Consider the following 22,497-nt stretch of genomic DNA (forward strand, 5'->3'; position numbering starts at 1 on the left):
CCCCCGCCATTCCTCCCCGCTCCCTCTCGCCCTCCCCCTGCCCTTCCTGCCCCCTATACTAAAAAAAAATTCTTCACCCTCAAAAAAAATTTAAAAAAAAACATAAAACCCCCGGTAAAATCCAAAAAATCTCCCAAAAAAGCACAAAAGAAATTTCTCCTTCATCCTCAGCAGTTGCCCCCCCTGTCCCCCTCCCCCTCCCGCCATATCCGGCATTTGTGCACGATCCAGTGCCGTGTTACTCGCCCATGAAGACAGTTTCCTCGTTTCGTGCGCCGTTACTCCGACACCAGGTGGTTTTCCAGTGAAAAAAATCCTCAAATTCACCCCATCGGCATCACTAAATCCGCCCGCAGTCCCCGTGAGCCCCCAAGAATCCCCCAGTGTACCACAATAGCCCCGAAAAGCGTCGCGAATCGACTGAAAAAAGCGCGCAATCATGTGTTGGACGTGAGACAACCTAAAAGCCCTTTAAAAAACAAAAGTGCAGCTGTAGAAGCGTTTGGGCCCCCGAAATGTCGTGCACGAGGGGTTTCCACCCTGTCTGACACCCCCTGGGGCACTTCGTGAAGTTTAAATAATAGACTGGGGGCAGAACGGCACGGTCGAAGGTGGGTATGATGTAAATTTCGTGCAGAACGGTGTCGGCTGTGTCGAGAGGGCTTTGGTTGGTTGATTTTAACCAGTCGCTTGGCTCTCGTGCCTGCCCGAGAGAAGCGTTAGAGCGTCGTCACGCAATTGGGGGTATCTCAGGTTGTTTGGGAGTTACAAGTGTCCTGGTTATTTAGTGGTAAATTCGTCGACAATGCCGTGGCTGAGGAAAAAACCGTTTCAACGACTTCACGTTTCCTCTGACTACAGGGACGATGATGAGGTTTTTCATTGTGAAGTTACTAATGAAGTTTTTAAGGATTACAATGAGTACTGCGAGAGAATCATACTGTGCAACTCCACCATTTGGTCGTGCAGTATCACGGGGAAGACTAATATGACGTATGAGGAGGCACTCGCTTGCGAGGAGAATGCTAAGGCCAGTCTCAAGGAGTTCCCCATGGAGGTAATTTTTGGGGGTTGATTGGGCTTTCGGGTTTTGTTCGGGGGTGGGGAACGAGAGGGGCTGGGGGTTTTGATGATTAGAGAATGGCGAGAATCGAAATCGTTAGAGGGAAATTGAAGAGTTTTTCGGCTTTTTTGAGATATTTCACGGACGAAAAAATTTAATATTAACCTTTCGAATTCTTAGGAAATTTTATTGAATTTCTGTTGAACTGTTCTATTAGTTTTTGGTTGGTTCTAGTGAAGTGTTGAAATATTCAGGAGAAAAAACCAATAGAATTCAATTTTTCTATACAACTTATTCTTTGAGATATTTTCTGTAGAGTTTCCTCGGCTCAAATTTTCCAAGTTTTTTCATTTGATTTTCTTGATGAGAAGAAAATAATAGAATGAAAAAAACTTGGAAAATTTGAGTCGAGCAATTTCTATGGGAAATATATGAAAAGAATAAGTTATATAGAAGAATAGAATTCTGTTGACTTTTTCTATTAAATGTTCTCTACTGAACATGTCAATAGAATCAGCCAAAAACTAATAGAAAGTTTGATAGGAATTCAATAGAATTTTCTAACGAATTCGATAGGTTTTTCTATTAAATTTTTTCGTGCGTGTTTTGAAGCTTTATGATGATTACTCATTTCTTTTTTAATTCTCTTCTATTAGTGGAGATCATTTCGGATTATAAAATGAAAAAAACAAGCAAGATCACATTCGAAAGATAATCCACCCTGGCCTTAAAATGAGAGATTATTTACTTGAATTGTAGTGATTCGTCAGGGGATATTGAGGGTTTGAGGTCGATTTTAACTTTCTTTATTGGTGTCTTTTACTGGAAAAAGAGAGAGGAGCAGAAAAAATGCAAGAATGGTTTTTGTAATGTTTGTGCTTGGATTTATTTCAGGTTTGTCGGGGGATTTTGAGTATTTTTATGTGGCTCCCGGGTTTTATCTGCTCTAGATCAAGAACGAAATGGGCAGGGAAATCAGTGGAGTTCAAATGACGAAAAGATGTCGATGAGAAATGAAATCGATTTTGAAATTGAAGATTTTTTCTTATTTTTGAAGACATTTTTCCAGAGTTAAAATGAGAGATTATTTATTTCAATTGTATTGTTCAGTCTCAGGGGATATTGAGGGTTTTAGGAGATCGATTTTTAATTTCTTTATTGGGCTCTTCTACTAGAAGAAGAAAAAGAAAAAAAAAGTACAAGAACAATTTTAAATTTTTGACATCAATTCATGACTTTACGTTGGGATTTAATTCTTTGGTTTTAGCATTATTAAACGAGAATGAACTAAAATGAACAATTTTCAATCGGTTTCAGCTGAGAATTCCCATTTTGTATCTGGCGAGCAAAACCAACAGAAGTTCGTTCAATGAAATGATAGAGGATGTGTATCAGTACGCGAGAGACAGGTATTTCATTGGGGAAATGGTGGAGGCAAGCTTCACGGAGGACTCTTGGTGTGAGTGCCATGTGCTCCAGGTTATTGAACCCACTGACGAACAGATCAAGGCGTATTTCAAGGAGAATCCGAAGTACGTAGCAATTTATTTAATATTGTTTCAAACAAGTTCATTATTTTTCATTAATAAATATTCTTCACTCATTCGGGCTTACAGAACTCAAATTAAATCAATATTTGCATCTATTTTCTATTATATTTCACTATTCGATCATTTTAATTATCATTAAATACATTTTATTTTTCCTGAAGACAGAAGTAAAATTTTAAAAAACTGCAGAAGTCGTGAATCAATTATTACAACAGACTTTCTCCCTTTGAATTCTTGGAGGAGAAATTATCACGACATTTTGTCGTAATTGTTGCGGTTTTAATCAGATTTTAATGATCAAACACAGGTGGTGAACAGTGATGATTGTCGAGTTTTTTTAATAGAAATATTCATTGGCTATTATTCTATAAAAAAAATCAATCAAAAATCACTGTTCAACTTCAATTTGATAACAATTCTATTGGATTTCTATTTTTCTTGCCGATTTTACTGCCCATCTGTGCGTTTTTTCAATAGAAATATTCATTGGCTATTATTCTATAAAAAAAATCAATCAAAAATCACTGTTCAACTTCAATTTGATAACAATTAAATTGGATTTCTATTTTTCTTATCGATTTTACTGCCCATCTGTGCGTTTTTTCAATAGAAATATTCATTGGCTATTATTCTATAAAAAATCAATCAAAAATCAATTTTCGACTTCGATTTGATAAAAATTCTATTGGCATTCTATTTCTCTTTCTGATTTTATTGCCCATTTGCGCGTTTTTTCAATAGAAATATTCACTGGATATTATTCTATAAAAAAAATCAATCAAAAATCACTTTTCAACTTCAATTTGATAACAATTCTGTTGGATTTCTATTTTTCTTGCCGATTTTACTGCCCATCTGCGCTTTTTTTCAGTAGAAATATTCACTGGCTATTATTCTATAAAAAATCAATCAAAAATCACTTTTCAACTTCAATTTGATAACAATTCTATTGGATTTCTATTTTTCTTGCCGATTTTACTGTCCACTGCGCTTTTTTCAATAGAAATATTCACTGGCTATTATTCTATAAAAAATCAATCAAAAATCAATTTTCGACTTCGATTTGATAACAATTCTATTGGATTTCTATTTTTCTTGCCGATTTTACTGTCCACTGCGCTTTTTTCAATAGAAATATTCACTGACTATTATTTTACAAAAAAAAATCAATCAAAAATCACTTTTCAACTTCAATTTGATAAAAATTCTATTGGATTTCTATTTTTCTTGCCGATTTTACTGCCCATCTGCGCTTTTTTTCAATAGAAATATTCACTGGCTATTATTCTATAAAAAATCAATCAAAAATCACTTTTCAACTTCAATTTGATAACAATTCTATTGGTTTTCTATTTCTCTTTCTGATTTTATTGCTTATCTGCGCGTTTTTTCAATAGAAATATTCATTGGCTATTATTCTATAAAAAAAAATCAATCAAAAATCAATTTTCGACTTCGATTTGATAACAATTCTATTGGATTTCTATTTTTCTTGCCGATTTTACTGTCCACTGCGCTTTTTTCAATAGAAATATTCACTGACTATTATTTTACAAAAAAAAATCAATCAAAAATCACTTTTCAACTTCAATTTGATAAAAATTCTATTGGATTTCTATTTTTCTTGCCGATTTTACTGCCCATCTGCGCTTTTTTTCAATAGAAATATTCACTGGCTATTATTCTATAAAAAATCAATCAAAAATCACTTTTCAACGTCAATTTGATAACAATTCTATTGGTTTTCTATTTCTCTTCCTGATTTTATTGCTTATCTGCGCGTTTTTTCAATAGAAATATTCATTGGCTATTATTCTATAGAAAAAATCAATCAAAAATCACTTTTCAACGTCAATTTGATAACAATTCTATTGGATTTCTATTTTTCTTGCCGATTTTACTGTCCACTGCGCGTTTTTTCAATAGAAATATTCACTGGCTATTATTCTACAAAAAAAATCAATCAAAAATCACTTTTCAACTTCAATTTGATAAAAATTCTTCACCTAAAATTGCCCACCGCTTCTGTTCGAATTTTTCAATGAAAAGAGAAGAAACCTGTAATGAATTCCTAGAAAATGTCTCTATAAAAACACTTCTGAAATAATTTCCATTGGACATTTTTAATTGCGAACACTACACCTTCGAAATTATTCCATAAAATGAGCCAAAGACAAATCCCTCTCTCCCAAATGCAATGAAACAATCAAAACAATCAAGCGGGGATTGTCGACTAAATTTCGTGGTTAGCGAGCCCGAAACTAAAAAAATTCTCCATTCTCCCTTCTCTCCTAGACAACCCTCGCATGAGCGTCACTACCACCCCCCAGCCAAGCTCTTCCGCTACGAGGTGGAGCAGCTGGACTGCGGCGAGAGTGACGTGAGCCAGCTGATGATAGTCGAAGCCTCCCAGATCCGCCGAAAGAAGCAGCTCTACTCCCGCGAGCGCAACAAGATCTTCCTCCGAATGTTGTGCCACCAGGCGCCGAGTGGCACCTGGATCGTGAAAGACGAGATCCAGCAGAAGTACGGAATTCCCAAGGTCCGTTTCGACTCCATTTTCGCCGGGCCGATGGCAGACTTCTCGAGCCTGCCAAAGCGTCCAGTGATGATGAAGCAGAAGCAGGGGACCCTGGACAAATTCCTGACGTCGAGCCCTTCCAAGTCCACCCAGGACGCCTTCAAGCCCTCGAAGCCAGTGGAGAACAACCACATCGTGAAGAAGAGGGGCCCCAAGGGGCCGAGGTTGAACGGCAAGTACAAGGAGGACCAGAAGGCCAGGGCTGAGGAGCAGAAGGCGAAGAAGAAGGAGGAACGCCTCCTCAAGCGAGAGAAGAAGAAGGAGGAGAGGCTCAAGTTGGCCGCCTTCTCGGCGTACCTCAGGGACTGGCAGAAGCCTCGGGAGGACCTCGAGTGCGAGGACCTCAGGCCCATCCCAGAGCCAACCCCAGTCAACTGCAGCATTCCTGACGACAACTTCGGGGACTTCGTCATGATCATGGAGTTTCTGCACTTCTTCCACGAGGAGCTCGAGGTCTCCGCGTACTTCCCTGGGGGAGTGGGCTTCGACGTCCTGGAGAAGGCTCTGCTGGTGAAGGAGACGTCCGGCCCCTGGTCGGACCTGCTGCAGCTGCTCCTGGCCAACATCTTCAAGCACCAGGCCGAGGAGGAGGACGAGATCCACGAGGCGAACTCGGCTGAGGGACTGCCTGAGGCCTCCATGGATCATGGGGTGTCTTCCATGGCTGAAGCTGTCAAGCTGGCCACTCTGGCGTCGACCTGGTCCCAGACACATCAGGGGTGTCAGCTGTCGGAGGTCGCGCTCGATCATGTCACTGTTAGTGAGATACTCAGGCAGCATCTGCTGTCGTCTGGCGGCAGGATCAGCGAGGTCGCCTCCAAGTGGAGGTACTCGCAGAGGGGGGGGTATACTAATCATGATGATCCCGCTTTGGCTCTCAGGATCATGCAGGCGAGGATCCTCAGGACGCTTGGACACAGGTCTGTTGGGACTCGTTTGTTTATTTATTGCCATTTCCGGCTGCGCAATTAGATTAATTTAATTTTTGGCATTCTTGTTGTTATTTTTTTTCCGGAATTCACAAGTTACAACGTTGAATGGAGAGAAATTATGATGAAGATCAATGAAAAGTGTTTTTTTTTTGGACACAGATCTGTCGGGATCATTTATCTTATTATTTATTTATTTAGTTATTTATTTCCATTTCCGTCTGCGCAATTGGATTAATTTAATTTTTGGCATTCTTGTTATTATTTTTTTTCCGTTATTCACTAGTTACAACGTTGAATGGAGAGAAATTATGGTGAAGATCAACCAAAAGTGTTTTTTTGGACACAGATCTGTCGGGATCATTTATCTTATTATTTATTTATTTAGTTATTTGTTTCCATTTCCGTCTGCGCAATTGGATTAGTTTAATTTTTGGCATTCTTGTTGTTATTATTTTTTTTCCGTTATTCACTAGTTACAACGTTGAATGGAGAGAAATTATGATGAAGATCAATGAAAAGTGTTTTTTTTTTTGGACACAGATCTGTTGGGATTCATTTATCTTATTATTTATTTATTTAGTTATTTATTTCCATTTCCGTCTGCGCAATTAGATTAGTTTAATTTTTGGCATTCTTGTTGTTATTATTTTTTTTCCGTTATTCACTAGTTACGACGTTGAATGGAGAGAAATTATGATGAAGATCAATCAAAAGTGTTTTTTTTTTGGATACAGATCTGTCGGGATCATTTATCTTGTTATTTATTTATTTATTTAGTTATTTATTTCCATTTCCGTCTGCGCAATTGGATTAATTTAATTTTTGGCATTCTTGTTATTATTTTTTTTCCGTTATTCACTAGTTACGACGTTGAATGGAGAGAAATTATGGTGAAGATCAATCAAAAGTGTTTTTTTTTTGGATACAGATCTGTCGGGATCATTTATCTTGTTATTTATTTATTTATTTAGTTATTTATTTCCATTTCCGTCTGCGCAATTGGATTAATTTAATTTTTGGCATTCTTGTTATTATTTTTTTTCCGTTATTCACTAGTTACAACGTTTCGAAATCGCATTCGGGTAATAGAAAAATGGAGAAAAATCTCCATGATTTGTTTCGAATAAAAAAATTCGATTTTCATTCTTGTCTTTTGATAGAATGAATTGAATAAATGACAGAAATTGAGAATAGGAGACTGAAAATTTTATCGGATTATTATTATATTACGAGGATTTTTTATGAATAATTTATAAACAATCAATTTTTCATCATAAAAATCATTTGTTCGGAATCGTAACAAATTTATTCATATTCAGAATTTTACCAGAAGTCCATTTCACGTCTAAAAAAACAGAATTTCCAAAAGTTTAAACAATTTCAATTATTAATTTATAAACAACAGATTTTTTTTTTAAATACTAATTCTGTGCAATAAATTTGATGATTGAAAGCTGTAAAAGACGCTTGAATATCCTTAAATTGAATTTCATTCCAACAATTGGCCAAAAAAATGGGAAAAAATTAAGTCAACAAATAAAATTTTTTTCAGGTCTGTCTGTGAGTTTGAACTCCAGGACAGGCTGATCGTGGCGACTTGTCTGATAAATCAGCTCCTGACTTTCGCCTCAATCAGAGATGTTATCGAAGAGAGATATGACAAGTTGCACCAGGCGAGGAGGGAGTTGAAGTCGTTCATTGTGGCTGAACAGAAGAAAGAGAAGGAGGAGAGGGAGAAGATGAAGGAGGAGAGGGAGAGGCTGAAGGAGGAGAGGGAGAGTGGGAAGCTCATCGATGAGATCGATGAGAGGCCCAAGAAGACGAGGGGCAGCAGGGAGGAGGAGAAGAAGAGGGAGGAGTACGAGGGGAGACTGGGGGAGCTCAGGCAAGCCGCTAAGGACGATGGGATGATGCTACTTCTGGGGATGGACAGGGCCTTCAGGAGGTATTGGCGGCTGCTGTCGGTGCCTGGGATCTTTGTCGAGGATAATGAGGAACATCCGGGGGCGTGCATCGAGGGGGGGACTAATTACATGCCGGAACTGCAGGATAAAGCTGCTGCTGAGGTTTGCACTCCAATTTTCATCATTTTTCAGAGAAAACTTTCAGTATTTCCGAAACTATTCGGTTTATCAAAAAATGCCATAAGAGATTTTCTGTGGAGAATTCAATTGCCTAAAAAAAGTTTCTCTGACATTTTTTGATAAATTCATTAATTTGAAAGATATCACGAGGTTTTGGCAAGATGAAAAAGATTTTCTCCACACTCAACAATTTTTTTTCAATAAACGCCTAGTATCTCTAAAATTCTTGGGTTTACCGAAAAATGTCCGAGAATCTTTTTTGTGGGGAAATTAATTTCCTACAAAAAGTTCCTTTGATATTTTTCGTTAGACTCATTAGTTCGTGAGATATTTCAAGTTTTTCAAAGGATAAAAACAAGACAAATGAGTATTTCCTTCACAAAATTACAGTTACGAATTTGAAAAATCAATTATTAAAAAATGCAATGAAAATTCTTCTAGATATACCTCAGGAGTAAATTCGAGGATGAAAAAAGTGACAACAAGGAGAACGATTTCAACAAATCAAAGAAGAAGAAAACCGTGAGTTTCGACAAAAAAGACAAAAACGGTTTAAAGTCCCCCCGAAAGGACTCAGACATCAGAAGAGCTCTGCTGGCGTGCACAGGTGACAAAGACTGTCCGGTGCACCAGTCGAGTAGTCGTTCCAAGTGGAGTTTCTTCGGTCGTCAGGAGGAGATCGAGGCCCTCATCACTGGGCTCTCGATCCGAGGAATTCGAGAGGGCGAGCTGCGAAACAACCTCATCCAGGAGAGCGAGAGCATCTCCATGGCGCTGACCAACTGTCCCAAACACAAGCTGAACCCCGAGGTGTTTTCCCCCTCGAACAACAACAACTCCACCAACAAATCGCGAAAATCAAAGCAGGAGAACACGAACCTCAATTTCCCTCCAGACGTTCCCACAGATGAGGTTCTGGAATTGACCCTGAAGGACTACGTTCTGGATCTTGAGGACAAGCTGAAGGCTGGGTGCCTGGGGTCACTGAAGGTGATTGATTGATCGAAGGATTCTATTGATTTTTTAGAATTTAAATAATTCCCTGAGGCTAATGAGCCCAATTATGGGCATAAAATTCATAACACGTACAAAAAAATAAGGGAATTCTATTTAATTTCCACTGAAATTCTATGAGAATTATTTTCAGGAGTAGCCATATTCATAAATTATAATTACCGTTAAATTTTGAAGTAGTTTGTTAATATCACTCTTAAGTTTTTAATTATTGAAGTAATCATCAATTTAAATATTCAAATTCCGAATTATGTGGTTAATCGAAAATCCCTTTTACGAAATTAGTATTATTCACTTGATAGAAAATTTACAGTTCCATATTATCAATTATATTCAATTCATCATCAATCGGAAAATTAGAATATCAGTTATTTACACCTGCGGTTTTCTGTAAATTTTTCTTCATAACTTAATCCACTGGTATTATTTCCATAAAAATTCAAGAAGAATCAAAATTTATTGACTCACACTATCAAATATTAGTTAACAAAATGGTAGTGTCTTCAGTAGAATTTCCCCAAAAAACAAATTTAATTTTTAATGGAAATGCAATAAAAATTGAGTGAAATTCCCAAAAAAATATTTGGGTTTCTCCATCGAATTGTTTTCCATTAAAATGCACTCCCTTTACTAATATTTTTTTACTCTAGGTGAAGGACAGGGACGTCTGGAGGAAGGAGGTGGGTACGAGTGGAGTGGACCCCCCCGTATTGCCGACAACGGTCGACAAAATAAAAAATGAGAGCAGGAACAGTCGCCCTGGAACTCCGGACTCAGAGTTGGGCGTAGGTGGCAAGACCTACAGGGATCCTGGCAAGTACCTGGGGCCCCCTGGCGACGACGAGGTGCTGCCGGACGTGCGACAGCAGACGAACATCAGGCAGATGGCGTGGGTCATTCTCCAGCTGTTCCACGCTGTCGAGCCCAAGTACCTGAAGCGTCCCCTGGGGAATGACGAGAAGGACAAGAAGTACTCGTGCGAGGAGATGAGGGACAAGTGGGAGCAGTCACTCCTGGCCTCCACCAGCTGGTCCCAGCTGTTCTTACACCTCAATACTCTGGAGGGAAGTGTCGCCTGGGGGAAGAGTGCCCTCAACGCTCGCTGCAGAATCTGCAGGAAGTGCAAGGACGCTGAACACATGCTCCTCTGCGATGGCTGCAATAAGGGACAGCATCTCTACTGTCTCAAACCCAAACTCAACAGTGTCCCTGAGGGCGACTGGTTCTGCAGCACTTGCAAACCGAAGGAGGCCAAGCCCAAGGCCAAGGCCAGGAAGAGGAAGATGTTCGAGGATGAGGAGGAGGAGGACATCACCAAAGACGAGGAGGTGGAGGTGAAGGGCGAGGACGAGGAGATCAGTGATCATCATTTTGTCAAGGTCAAGAAGATTGAGACTTGCAGCCAGTGCAACAGCTCTGGCAGCCTCTTTGGGTGCGATATCTGTAATAAACTGTTTCATTTGGATTGCGTGGAACCACCCATGTCCAGGGCACCCAGGGGGCGCTGGCTGTGCCATGAGTGCAAGAATCTGAAGAAGAATGCTACGAAATTCGGTAGGTCTGGGGGAATTTAGGTCTCTGTAAAAAAGGATTTTTCAGGAAAGAATTTCTGGATGCAGGAAGAAGGGTTTTTCCCTTTTGGAAAAACGTGAAATATAATTGGAACTAAGCAGTTTAGAGGAAAATGTCAGAGAACTTTTTTATGGGGAATTAAATTTTCAATGAAAAAGTCCTCTGACATTTTTTTGTTAATCCATTGGTTGGGAATATACTGCAGGTTTTGTTGGGAGAATTTTTTAGTGCAGTGAAGAGTGATTTTTTTGAGAGAACTTTCAATATCTTTGAAACTAGTGGATTCACAGAAAAACGTGTCATGAACTTTTTGTAGAGAATTAAATTTCCCATAAAAAAGTCTAGTGACATTTTTTAATAAATCGATTAGTTTTCAAGATATTGCAGAATTTGCAGTAGAGAAAAAACGAAAATAAAAATTTTCAATTTTTTCTTTTAATTCCTTCTCTCAATTTCTTATAATTTGAGAGATTCATGTAGTCGGAAGCAAGTAGGATAGTCCATTGGGATTAGTGAACAGGATTTTTAGTTTTTTTGGATGAAATATTGTTTGTCAGTGAAAGGCCGCGAGCGTGAAAGGGAAACGGAGAGGCAGTGCGCAGCAGCTGCACGATCCCGGATCCACGGTTTCGCCAAGAGCCTCCTCAGTACAGAATCCTCCAACTGGTGGGACGGTCTGTATCTTTAAGCGCAGGGAGATAATAGTCCATTACCATCCCACCATTAGTCGCTTTTGTAATAATTCTAGTTTTTCGAGTTTTTTTTTTCTCATTTGGGATCTGGCTTGATGTTGACACTGTCCTTGAGCATTGCTGCATTGAACATTAATCGTCTAGCAGGAGTTCAGAATAACCTTGTATTATTGGTTGTTATTAATATTGCTGGGGTGAAGAGGAAAAAACTTCAGAGTCAATTTTCCCAATTTTTATAAATCAGGCACTTATAAATAACGAATTATCCAGGTAACGAAGGGGTCTACGGGAAAATGTCATAGAACATTTTTTGTAGAGAATTCAATTCCCTACAAAAAATCTTTCATGACATTTTCCATGAAATCCACTCGTTATCGAGATAATCCAAGAATTGATTGAAAAAACTATTTTCTCAGGATTTTTTTCCACTTCACAACTGTTTTCACTTCAGGCATTTGATCCTCACGCTTCTAATCACTCCTAAGAGAACACCGAGAGGAGTTATCACCCCCCGAAATCATCTCAATTTGATGAAACAATTTTTTCAATAGATGGAAGCACATCTGAAGAGGTGGAGCAGAGACAGACTCGTAGAGCAACGAAGAGGGCAGCTGCTGTTCAAGACAAGACACTTCATGATCTTCTGAACGATGTAATGCATCACAGGGACTCCTGGCCGTTCTTGTCACCCGTTAGGACTGACGAAGTACCTGATTACTACGAGTTTATCAAGAAACCCATGGACTTTGGCACAATCAAGAGCAAACTTGAGGCTGGAGTCTACGAGCATGATTCACACCTATTCTTCACTGAATGTCTACTTATATTCGACAATTGTCACACGTACAACGCTGATCACAGCGCTGTCTACAAGTGAGTTGATGGCTCTCTGGGTGGGGGGAGGGGGAGGGGAGGTCAGGTTCGGATGCCAGAGATTTTTACATTTTTCTCTTGGGATCTTCCTGGATCTCTCGATTTTTTTGAATCGATTTTGAGAGAATTTGCATGACATTGACGACGTGAGGCGCCTGGATTTGGAGGAGAGATTTGTGGGGAGGGGATTTTTGAGAGAGTGAGGTGAGGGGATTTGAATCCACAACCTTCAGATTACAATAAGGGATTTGGTATTTGGAAATTCAGTAGCGAAGTGGTCAAACGGTTTAAGTCGATTTTGGCTATTGGCCGGTTTTTCATGAATATCTCGAAATCTAGGGGAGATAGCAAAATTTTTCTCATTACCTTTTTAGTAGCACTTAATGCGCTCTACAAAAAAGGTTATTATGAAAATTTCGCTATCTCCCTTAAATTCGGAAATATTTCTGGAAAACTTGACTAAATACTAAATTAACTTAAACCATTTGACCACTTCGCTACCGAATTTATTTCAGTTGTCATGTTTGATAACTCAAAACTACCAATTAGTTATGAATATTACAAACAGCAATTCAAATAGTATTTTATCTAGCTCTGGTGTTGGAGTAGAACAAGTAAATTTTAGAAGATGATCATTTGGAGTTTTGACGAGTATTTTGGAATTTGAAGAAGACGAAATTATTGTCATGAAGTATTATTTAGAAACTCTCAAGTTGATTATTTTGAGTTATTAAATAGTATTCATGCACTTCCATTCTCAATCTACCATTCATTAAACTCAAAAATGACAAACTCGAATTTCTCCCATTCAGATTTCCAAAAATCATTTCACTTCTCATGTTTGAAGGTTCCAAAATCCCAAACAATTGGATTAATTCACCCTATTCTACCCCGTGATCACCAGACCTGGTAATTATTCCCCAAAAATCAAATGGAAATAGATTTCCAAAAAGTCAAAAATCATAAAGCCCTAATGAATCTCTCCAACAAATCCAAAAGAACGAATCTTTGGCCTCCGAACGATTGAATTCGTTCGCCGGAAGCAACAGTGGTGCACCCCCTCAAATAACAGTTACGTTTACAGAGCCGGAATGCGACTCTCCAAGTACTTCGAGAAGAAAGCTCGAGAGATGGGCTTCAACTACGACGAGGAGACCCTCCGACCACCGCCTTCCAAGAAATTCAAGGACGATCCAGCCCAGAAATCCTCCCCCAATGGAGACCTGGAGCCCAATGGCGAGAGTTGAGGGAACTGCACTCTAAAAATAAATTCACACTCGACTCGTGCCCTATATTTTTCACAAAAAAATGAATCGAAAAAATTCTGATAGATCCGAGACACTTGTACTTTATTTTAGTATAAAAGAATGATCAGCAAAATACTGGTGTGTGTTTTTCACATTCCTGACATTATCGAATACTCACGAGTGTCTGATGGCGCCTGCGCCCAGTATTAAATATTATACTGAATATTTTTTATGTCGAGGAGGAAAATTACGGGAGCCAGTACAACACTAATGTTCTGAGTGGATATTTAGTTGAGCAATTTTTTCCCCTTTTCATTTCATGGTTATTTAGGAGATGAACATATTCTCATTTTTTTTCTTATTTATTGTACGGATTTTCTGCCTTGAGAGGATTTGGTTCCACTGAGAGGTGTTTTAACGAGTAAATTCATTGAAAATAAATTGTAATTAATTCTGGTAATGTTGAGTACTTAGGGATTCTGGAGATTAGAACATTTTTTCTGCGTGGTATATTATTATTATTGATTACTGAGTTGATTTTGGCAGTCGTGCTGACGAAATTATTCCCCTCGATGCGTCATTTGAGGCTGGACCTATCACTAGGGTACAAAAATCTATAACGAGCGATTTAATGAGATACTGATGAACTCTTTGTAATATCGTATGTTTTCTACAATTAAATTGATAATAAATGATATAGTATTTAAATATTCTTGATACTTTGAATTGTTTATTAACACTGATTTACAACGTGTGGATCACGATTCAGTTCATCGAATGAGAAGATTTCTACATATTTTTGGGATTTTTTTTCAATTTCCCCTGGGGGGAAGGATTTAGTGCGCCTCACCGTAAAACTCCTTCCTTCTGATCTCACGCCATTTCTCGACGTTCTCGGGATTGTTGACTGGAAGAAAATTTATTGGATTAATTCAAAACAAAGACTAATTTTTTCCCCATAAAATTAACCGTAAATTCAGCAATAAATAACTAATCGGCATTTTATTGGATGTTAAATTCTGTTGGTAACAAGGACTTCTCTAGAAAAATGTTCTCCTGACACTTTTTCAATACAATAAATTGTCTTTCAGGTGAATGCATCGATGTAAATATCAAAATGAACGTTTTTCTGGTGCAATTGATTTCTAACATCTTTTTAAATTTTAAATTATCTCGTAAGGAGTCATTTTACGAGGAAATGTCACAAGGAATTTTTTGTTGGAAATTTAATTCTCCACAAAAAAAGTCTCGTGACATTTTTTCTTAAAATCAACCGTTTTGGAGATGAATTCATCAACATGAATGACGTATTCAACTTTTTATGCTCCAGTCGATTTTTAACAACTTGTTAAATATTGAATTATCTTGAGAACAAGTCGGTCTAGGAAAAAATGTCAAGGGATATTTTTTGTTGGAAATTCAATTCTCTACAAAAAAGTCGTATGACATTTTCTTCTGAATTCCACTGACTTGGAGATAAATGCATTAAATAACAGACGAATCGATTTTTCAACATGTCTTTAAAAGCGAAAACATCTTAATAATGAGTGGTTTTATGAAAAAATTCTCAGACATTTTTTGTCAGGGATAAGATTCTCCATTGAAAAATACTCACCGAGCTTGGTGATCTTCCACATAACTGGTAGAGTCAGAAGAATTCCATAGCACCAGTATCTGGTGAACCATGCGTGCTTCCAGTGATATTTGTACGGGAAGAAGTACACCTTTGCTGTCGTAGTGTACGGGAACTTCATGTAACGATCCTTGGAAACTGGTGCGTCAGCCATGGTGGCTATCATAAAAATAATTTGTCACTTTTGTATATGACCACAGGTACAAGCTTGGGTTTCCCCCTGCTATGGGAGAGTTTTTCTCTTGATAAGCAGTAAATAAATAAATAAATGAATTAAAATGATCATCGACCACTTCTCCCTCATTTCCAACCTCAAAATCCCATTATTCCCATTGGGAATTTATTTGTTTCTATTAATAAATGAATTAAAAATACATAAATTCCCAATGGAATTCCCAATTTCTATTAATGAATACATTAAAAATAAATAATAATAAAATAATAGGGCGGTTGGGGTAAAACGGACACTTGACTTTTTTTTAAATGTTAATGAGGGGTTGAAATGTTGATAAAATTCAATAATTTTTTTTTCAATACAAAGAACAATTCTTTCCCTTTTTAACGAGCCTAAACTGAGCTCAATTGATCAATTTGTTTCTGAGTTATGAATAATTTTAAAAAAGTCTAGAGTGTGCGTTTTACCCCACCCTTCCCTAATATTTAATAATAATGTTCCTTATTTAGAAACATTATTTTTATATTAATAAATAACAAAATTCCCAAAGTCACCAAAAAACTTAATTAAACGAAAAATCAAGTGTTAATCAATTAATAATTTTCAGCTGGAGGAGAATATCTTATTTAAACTCCAAAAACTTCGACTGCAAACATTTGAAGTTCTTCATATCCTAAATTACTTAATTAATCGAAAAAATCGACATGAACTGATTTTTTTAATGGAAAATTTGTACACTTTCACCGTCTTGAAACTTCATGCAACATTCCTTGAGAACTGGCGCGTCAGCCATGCTGGTCATCGTCATAAAAATGATCATCACCACCTCCATCCCCCAACCCCCGCCCCACCAAATAAATAAAAAAATTCCCAGAGTCACCCAAAACCTTATTAAAACGAAAAATCAAGCGTTACTCAATAAATAATCCTCAACTCCAAGAAAATAAAATCTGATTGAACCTCCAAAAACCGTCGACAGCCGTTTGACGTTCTCTACCTTCTCTCGTTAATTAACCGATTAAAAAAATCGTCCCCAACTGATTAACTCCGATTAATTTCTCGAAATGTTCATAAGTACCTGGCGATTGTTCCAAATGTCACAAGACAAGAGAGAGAGTTTTTCCTTCGGACGAAGATTTTCAGTCCCCCGACTTGGTTATATAATGGCCCCGCTCACAATCGACCCCTCGCGCCTCGATACATCGAATGGCGCTGGCTACTTCCGGTTTGAGGCGCCAGCGCCGCCTGGAGACGCCTCGCGTTCGCATTTGAATCAGAGGCCGCTGGCCAACGTTTCTTCCTGCGTCAGTATTTTGTTTTTCCGACGGTTTGCACTTCGTTTTGAGACTGAAAAACCGTTTGCGAGGTTTTTATTTTGGGCATCTTGAGAGGCGAAGGACCTGGACATCGGGACCATCATGTCCCCGAGGAAAACGAGACGAGGTGAGGGCTTTTTTTCACGGGGTTGGGGTCTCGGGGCTCGAGCACCTGGTGCTTACGTTACGGTTTGGGCGGGATATGTGGGAACATGGCGACGTTTTGGCGGAATGGATAAAATTCTTGCTCCGTTCGACACTTCGGGGGATTTTCCAGGGGGAAGCTCACCAGGATCGCGAGGACGTGGGCTTCGGGGTTGAGGGGGTGCGATTTTTTTTGCTTGGAGGGGTTTTTTTGATTACGTAATTCGAATTTGGGATGGGAATGAGTGTGGGGACTGTTTTCCACTTGAGATAACAAAAAAAGGGTTTTTTGGGGGGAAGGGGATGGGTTCAGGTATTTTTTACTTGAGATATTTTTTTGGGGGGTGGATTTTTTGAGGGCTTTTTGGGGAGGAGAGTGATGGCTACGAAGATGGTCTTCATGATTTTGGTGGATCCACTGGATTGGGACACGTTTTCAGTGAATGATACAATTATCTCAGGAACTTTTAATTTGAAGTAAAATTTTTTTAACGAACTAGAAGAATTTTTTTATTTCCAAAGGAGAAGTTATTCTGCATGAAACTCCTTTGATTCAAAATTTTCAAACATCGCTTTATTTGTCATGCTTGATGAGTAGCAATTAAAATAGCATTTTATCCGGGTGTAGTGGTGGCATAGGACGAGAGATGGTTAAGGATGTTCTACACCTTTTCGGTCAAAATTCACGTTTTTTTAATTTTTCTCGCGAATTGTCGGTCGGATTGACGCGAAAAAATATAACGTTTCTGCATTTTGTCATTATTTAATGACTCGCGAAGTTGCAAGGTGGTGCGATCATTCTTGTGCATTTTTGCTAAACGTTTAAAAGGAATCACAAAACTGTAGAAAAAACGCAGGAAAATGATCCCACCACCATGACACTGCGTGAGCCATTAAATAATGACAGAACACAAAAACGTTACATTTTTTCCGTCAATCCGATGGACAATTCGCCAGAAAAAGGAAAAAAAACGTGAATTTCAGCCAAAAAGGTGTCGAACATCCTTAAAATCGACTTTAGATCTTTTTTGTAGCTCTCATTTCGCTCTCCAAAAAATATTTATCAAAAATTGACATTTGTCCTAGATGTACCTAAAAAATTGACGACAAGATAGATTAATTAATTCTATTCCCCCGTTTTATTTTTATTTCCATTAGTGTTCCAATGACTGTTTCACACCTTCTCAAAATAACAAAATAATAAAAACAAATGCAAAAATTTTTGCTCCCAACATTAACCAAAATGCATCCAATAACCAGAATACAAAGACAGAATTAGACTAAACGCTTCATCCCTCGAACTAGTGTTTGAAATAATGATCTCAAGTCCCTTATTTCCCATAATTACTTCTCCAAACTCCCCACTGAACCCCCATTTCCCCCGCAGTTTACATTCCCTAATAAACCACCATAAACTTCTCTAACTCCCAGCATCAATTAAAAATGATTGAATCCGTCGTCTGAAATCTCCCCCAAGAAATCGTAATCCGATTTTCTTCCAGGCCGAGCGAGGGAGGCAGACGAGACCATCTCCACAACGATCGACGACTCCCTCGCCCACGTGGAGAGTCCCTCCACGCACTCTCGCTCCCTCCGCGCGCGTCGCCCCAAGAACCCGAAAGAGCCTCCCCCCCAGCTCCCCCCAGCCCCCGAGGACCTCGTCGAGGCCTCGCCCCAGCCCCCGCGTTGTACCCGGCCCCGACGAACGGTCGTCGAGCCCCAGGACCCCAACACCTCCCTGACGACCACTCGCAAGCGGCGCAAGCCCAAGACCTCCGACGAGGAGCCCCCCTCCCCTCCCGGTTCCCCCTCCGCCAAGAGGAACCCCCGAAAGAAGAAGTCAGAGGTCCAAACCCCCCCGGATTCCCCCCCAGAGGTGCCCCCCAGGCCCGACAATCCCCCAGACAGTGACGACAACGAAGTGGCGAACGCCTCCTCGAGGATGCCCCCCAGGTCTGCCCCGACGAACCGCCGGTTCCGTCAGCTCCGGGGGCAGGGGGACTCCCCCAACGACGTGACCCCCGAGAGCTCCCCGATAACCGTCACCCTGACCCCCCACAGAACGACTAAGACCCCGAGGAAGTCCCCTGTGAACCTGGGCTCCCCGAAGACCCACTCCCTCTCCCCCCGGCGTCACTCCAAGACCCCGAGGAAGCTCTCGGTGGTGGCGGCCTCACCAGCCCCCTCCGACCACTCCTCGACGACGGGGACCCCGAACGAGCCCCGAAGAACCCCGAGGTCACCCCCGAAGCCCGAAAAATCGAAGAACCGAACGACTTTGCACTCGAAGACCCCGAAGATCGTCCTCAGGAAGTCGAAGTCGAAGAGTCCCCCCTCTGCACGTGGGTCGAAGGTCAGAGGATCCTTCAAGAAGTCTCCGACCCCCAAGGGGCCGAATTCACCACCTGAAAAATGGAAATCTGAGGTGGGGGATTCCCCGAAAAATGCGGAGGTTCCTGAGGAGAAGTCGGTCCAGGTGCTCCTGCAGAGGATCTCGCCGCAGGTGTCGCCGCAGGTCCAGCCGTCGCCGAAGTCCCCGAGACTTACGTCTCGTCTCCACAGCCTGGTGAGGTCTGAATTTCGGTCGTCGACTCCTCGAGAACGAGCCCGGGAGGTCCAGGAGTCCTTGAGTGTCTCAGGGACGTCTCCGTTGAACGTCAGTAAGTTTTACGGGTCCCCCAGGGGCTCCAGGAGCGCCTCGAAGTCGCTTCTCCTGGAGGACGAGTCCAATCCGATGGTCAGTGGGGACGACTCCTTCGGGATCAGTGGGATCAAGCCTGCGGAGGACGACGGGGAGGAGGGGGGGGACAGGGAGGCGACCAGGAGCATCCATAAGGACAGTACTTATGAGCTGGCGGAGCCCAAGACCCCCAATCTGAGGAGGCGGGGGAACTTGGGGGATGGGACGTACGAGCTGGACGAACCCAAGACTCCGGGGCTCCTCAAGAGCAGTAGGAAGAGGAGTCTCGAGGGCGGGGAGTCACCTGGGGAGTCCAAGAGGGTCTGCAGGGTGAGGTTCGCCAGTCCTGGGGGGGCGACCCCCAAGAAGAGCCCGAAGGTAGGTGGATGGAGAGCTATTTAGTAGGGGAGCATGGGGCAAAATGAAACAGTGGGTAAATCTCGTCATCTAAAGGAGATAGGACATTTTTGAAGAGGACCTTTTTTGTAGCTTGTAAAATTCTCTACAAAAAAGGTTTTTATGAAAATCGTTCTATCTCCCTTAGATCACAAGATTTTCTTGCTGTTTCATTTTGCCCCGTGTTTCATTTTGCCCCACCGTCCCCTATTTTGTTTCTTTAAAGCAGCTCTACCCTTACGGTAAATTCAAAGGCTATTGAAAACTGAACAAAATTTCAGAAAACTCGATTACATTCGGAATTCTAATTTTTTTCTCAATTTAATCATTCTTTTGGTTTTGCAAAGAAGAAATGGGTGAAAATCAGGATTTCACCCAGTGTCTTATGTGAAAATCAACATTTCCGTTGTAATCGAAGATTAAAATTAGAATTTTTTTCGTCAGATGTGAAAAAATCGAGTTTTTTTGACTCCTCGTAAAAAATAGAACATTGTCACTGATATATTCGGTGGTTCGACCTCTGGGGATCTTCCTCAAATCAGCTAAAGAATAATCGAAGTTATATTGAAAATTCCGTTAGTTTTTGATCGATTCTATTGAATAATTCCGCAGGTTCGCTGCTAGATTTTTTTTTATCTTTCTATACAACTTTTTTACTTTTTTCTATTGAGAGATCTTCTACAGGAATTCCTCAACGGGAATTTTTTACGCTTTTTCCATTTCATTTTTCTTCTTTCATTGAAAACTGAAATAAAATGTCAATGAAATTCCAATGACATTGAACGAAATGTCAATGAATAAATCAGTGAAATTTCAATTTAAAAAAATCAATGAAATTTCAGTGATCGATTTCATCCCCTCGTCTTTTTATTCACGAGTCCTGTGTCAATCGTAGGTGGTGATGAGGTCCAGATCGGCGACCCCTAGCTCGAAGCTCCTGAAGAAGCGAAGCCCCCAGGGAGTCGGTACATTGAGAAGACGCTCAAACTCCCTATCGACCCTGATGAAGTCCCCAAGATCAGTCCTGAAGCCCTCAGGACCCGACGCCAGTGGAAAGTGGAGCCAGAAGGCCCAGAACGAGTCCGTCACTCGTTTGAGCAAGCCTAGACTCTCCATCAGTCTCAACGACGCCGACAAGAAGAAGAAGGGCACCTCCTCCGCGAAGAAGGTCCCCAACTTCGCTCAGATACACCAGAAGAAGTTCGAGAAGATGGAGTCGCTGGTGGACGCCAAGAGGAGGATCGAGGTGAGGCACAACGCCCTGACCAGCTCCAACATCGGGAACATCAAGGGACAGGAGGTGACGACTTCTGGAAAACCCAAGGAGGAAGAGGAGGTCGTGAAGGCCAGGATTATGACGGAGCCCAAAGCTGGGTTCAACAGATTTGGCTTCAGGATTCAGAATCAGGCTGGAGCCAAGAAGAACGAGGGGTACAACAGGTTTGGGTTCAAGGTGAGGAAGGAGGAGGCGACGAAAATCGTGTCCAGACCTAATGCTGCGAAACTCGAGGAGAGGAAGGAGGTCAAGAGGATGGCGCTCAAGGGGGTCAGGACTAATAAACGGTTTGAATTGTTGATGAAGTCGAGGAATATGAAGTAGGGGTCGACTTAGATGATTAAGTGTTTGAATATTTTAAGGGAAACAGAATATAAAAAGTTTACTTGAAGTGGCAGGGAAGGTGAAGTAAAATGAAAATTAAATCGTCAATATCTCCTCGCCCAATGATGCAATTGGGATCAATCAGAGCGCTTTTTGAAGGTATTTCAGGCTTCAAAATGAAAAAAAAATTATTGGGTTCCACTCTGCGGATCTTGAATTATTGATGATAAGTTTTACTTCTCTTTTTCCTAAAACGGATTAAGTATATAGTTTTGATATAATATTCTCGGTTTTTATGAGGTTTTTATTTGATTATGAAGTAATTAGGGTTCGAAGGGTCAAGACATTTTTTATGGAAATTCTATTCCACTCATTAATGGGGTAATTAGTAAAAGTGTGTAATCACCAAAGATTTCGATGCCGTTTTAAATTCGTTTCTTTATCATCAATTATCTCGTTAATGAATTGCTGCGGGAGAAAATGTCACAGACCATTTATTGTCGGGAATTTAATTCCCCACAAAAAAGGTATTCAGACATTTTCTCGCGAAATCACTCGTTTCCGAGATAAATCGTCAATTGCAAAGACCACTTCACTGATTTTATTCCTCGATTGAATTCTAAATTCATATGTAATGAATGAATTGTACAGTTTTAGGACAGAGGAATTTAGTTATTTCTGGGGTAGTTAGGACGAGGGTAGAGTTGGGTAATGGATATCACATAACGCTGTATTTTCATAATTGCGTGATTACATAGTCCAATGTATAATGTAATTATTTGGTAAGTTGTTACGACTGTTTGTGAAGGAGTGAAATGAATAAACGATAATGCCTTGAGAGAATCCCCCACAATGTCAATGTTTCTTCAATTTCAGGAGACGAAACTAATCACTAACTGGAATATCTCAATTATCCGGGCCTTCAACCCAACTCTCTTTCAAAAA

At 40.2% G+C, this 22,497-nt stretch overlaps 3 protein-coding genes across 6 annotated transcripts; 2 read left to right on the forward strand and 1 right to left on the reverse strand.

Annotated features, from left to right (window-relative positions):
• Positions 1-242: 242 nt before the first annotated feature.
• Positions 243-14,318, forward strand: LOC107043330 (bromodomain adjacent to zinc finger domain protein 1A). Of its 3 annotated transcripts, none has more exons than XM_015264777.1 (9): positions 243-1,057; positions 2,381-2,595; positions 4,909-6,114; positions 7,679-8,192; positions 8,652-9,200; positions 9,875-10,778; positions 11,354-11,470; positions 12,040-12,361; positions 13,434-14,318. In XM_015264777.1, exons 1-9 carry the CDS (start codon positions 806-808, stop codon positions 13,606-13,608), a joined length of 4,254 nt encoding a protein of 1,417 aa, XP_015120263.1. In that variant the 5' UTR covers positions 243-805; the 3' UTR covers positions 13,609-14,318. The 3 variants fall into 3 exon arrangements, with proteins under 3 accessions (XP_015120263.1, XP_015120264.1, XP_015120267.1); XM_015264778.1 differs by having other exon boundaries at positions 13,446-14,318; XM_015264781.1 differs by lacking the exon at positions 11,354-11,470.
• On the reverse strand, positions 14,311-16,602 carry LOC107043332. Of its 2 annotated transcripts, none has more exons than XM_015264783.2 (3): positions 16,495-16,602; positions 15,224-15,400; positions 14,311-14,515 (listed from the first exon to the last, which is right to left on the reverse strand). In XM_015264783.2, exons 2-3 carry the CDS (start codon positions 15,393-15,395, stop codon positions 14,445-14,447), a joined length of 243 nt encoding a protein of 80 aa, XP_015120269.1. In that variant the 5' UTR covers positions 15,396-15,400; positions 16,495-16,602; the 3' UTR covers positions 14,311-14,444. The 2 variants fall into 2 exon arrangements, with proteins under 2 accessions (XP_015120269.1, XP_015120270.1); XM_015264784.2 differs by lacking the exon at positions 16,495-16,602 and adding an exon at positions 16,377-16,483.
• An 87-nt stretch (positions 16,603-16,689) lies between these two features.
• On the forward strand, positions 16,690-22,395 carry LOC107043331 (serine/arginine repetitive matrix protein 1). Its single transcript, XM_015264782.1, has 3 exons — positions 16,690-16,859; positions 18,379-19,934; positions 20,848-22,395. The coding sequence occupies exons 1-3, from the start codon at positions 16,835-16,837 to the stop codon at positions 21,550-21,552; spliced, it is 2,286 nt and encodes a 761-aa protein (XP_015120268.1). The 5' UTR covers positions 16,690-16,834; the 3' UTR covers positions 21,553-22,395.
• The last annotated feature ends 102 nt before the right edge of the window (positions 22,396-22,497 follow it).

This window comes from Diachasma alloeum, unplaced genomic scaffold, assembly GCF_001412515.2.
Source record: "Diachasma alloeum isolate Michigan unplaced genomic scaffold, Dall2.0 Dall_scaffold_00558, whole genome shotgun sequence".
NCBI lineage: Eukaryota > Metazoa > Arthropoda > Insecta > Hymenoptera > Braconidae > Diachasma > Diachasma alloeum.

Excerpts from the sequence above, each read along its gene's own strand:
- LOC107043330 (XM_015264777.1), top strand. The coding sequence starts at position 806 with ATGCCGTGGCTGAGGAAAAAACCGTTTCAACGACTTCACGTTTCCTCT. Across the intron at positions 8,193-8,651 it reads AGGATAAAGCTGCTGCTGAG|ATATACCTCAGGAGTAAATT; the intron begins GTTTGCACTCCA and ends AAATTCTTCTAG. Across the intron at positions 10,779-11,353 it reads GAAGAATGCTACGAAATTCG|TGAAAGGCCGCGAGCGTGAA; the intron begins GTAGGTCTGGGG and ends ATTGTTTGTCAG.
- LOC107043332 (XM_015264783.2), bottom strand. The coding sequence starts at position 15,395 with ATGGCTGACGCACCAGTTTCCAAGGATCGTTACATGAAGTTCCCGTAC. Across the intron at positions 14,516-15,223 it reads GTGGAAGATCACCAAGCTCG|TCAACAATCCCGAGAACGTC; the intron begins GTGAGTATTTTT and ends ATTTTCTTCCAG.
- LOC107043331 (XM_015264782.1), top strand. The coding sequence starts at position 16,835 with ATGTCCCCGAGGAAAACGAGACGAG. Across the intron at positions 16,860-18,378 it reads CCCGAGGAAAACGAGACGAG|GCCGAGCGAGGGAGGCAGAC; the intron begins GTGAGGGCTTTT and ends ATTTTCTTCCAG. Across the intron at positions 19,935-20,847 it reads CCCCCAAGAAGAGCCCGAAG|GTGGTGATGAGGTCCAGATC; the intron begins GTAGGTGGATGG and ends TGTCAATCGTAG.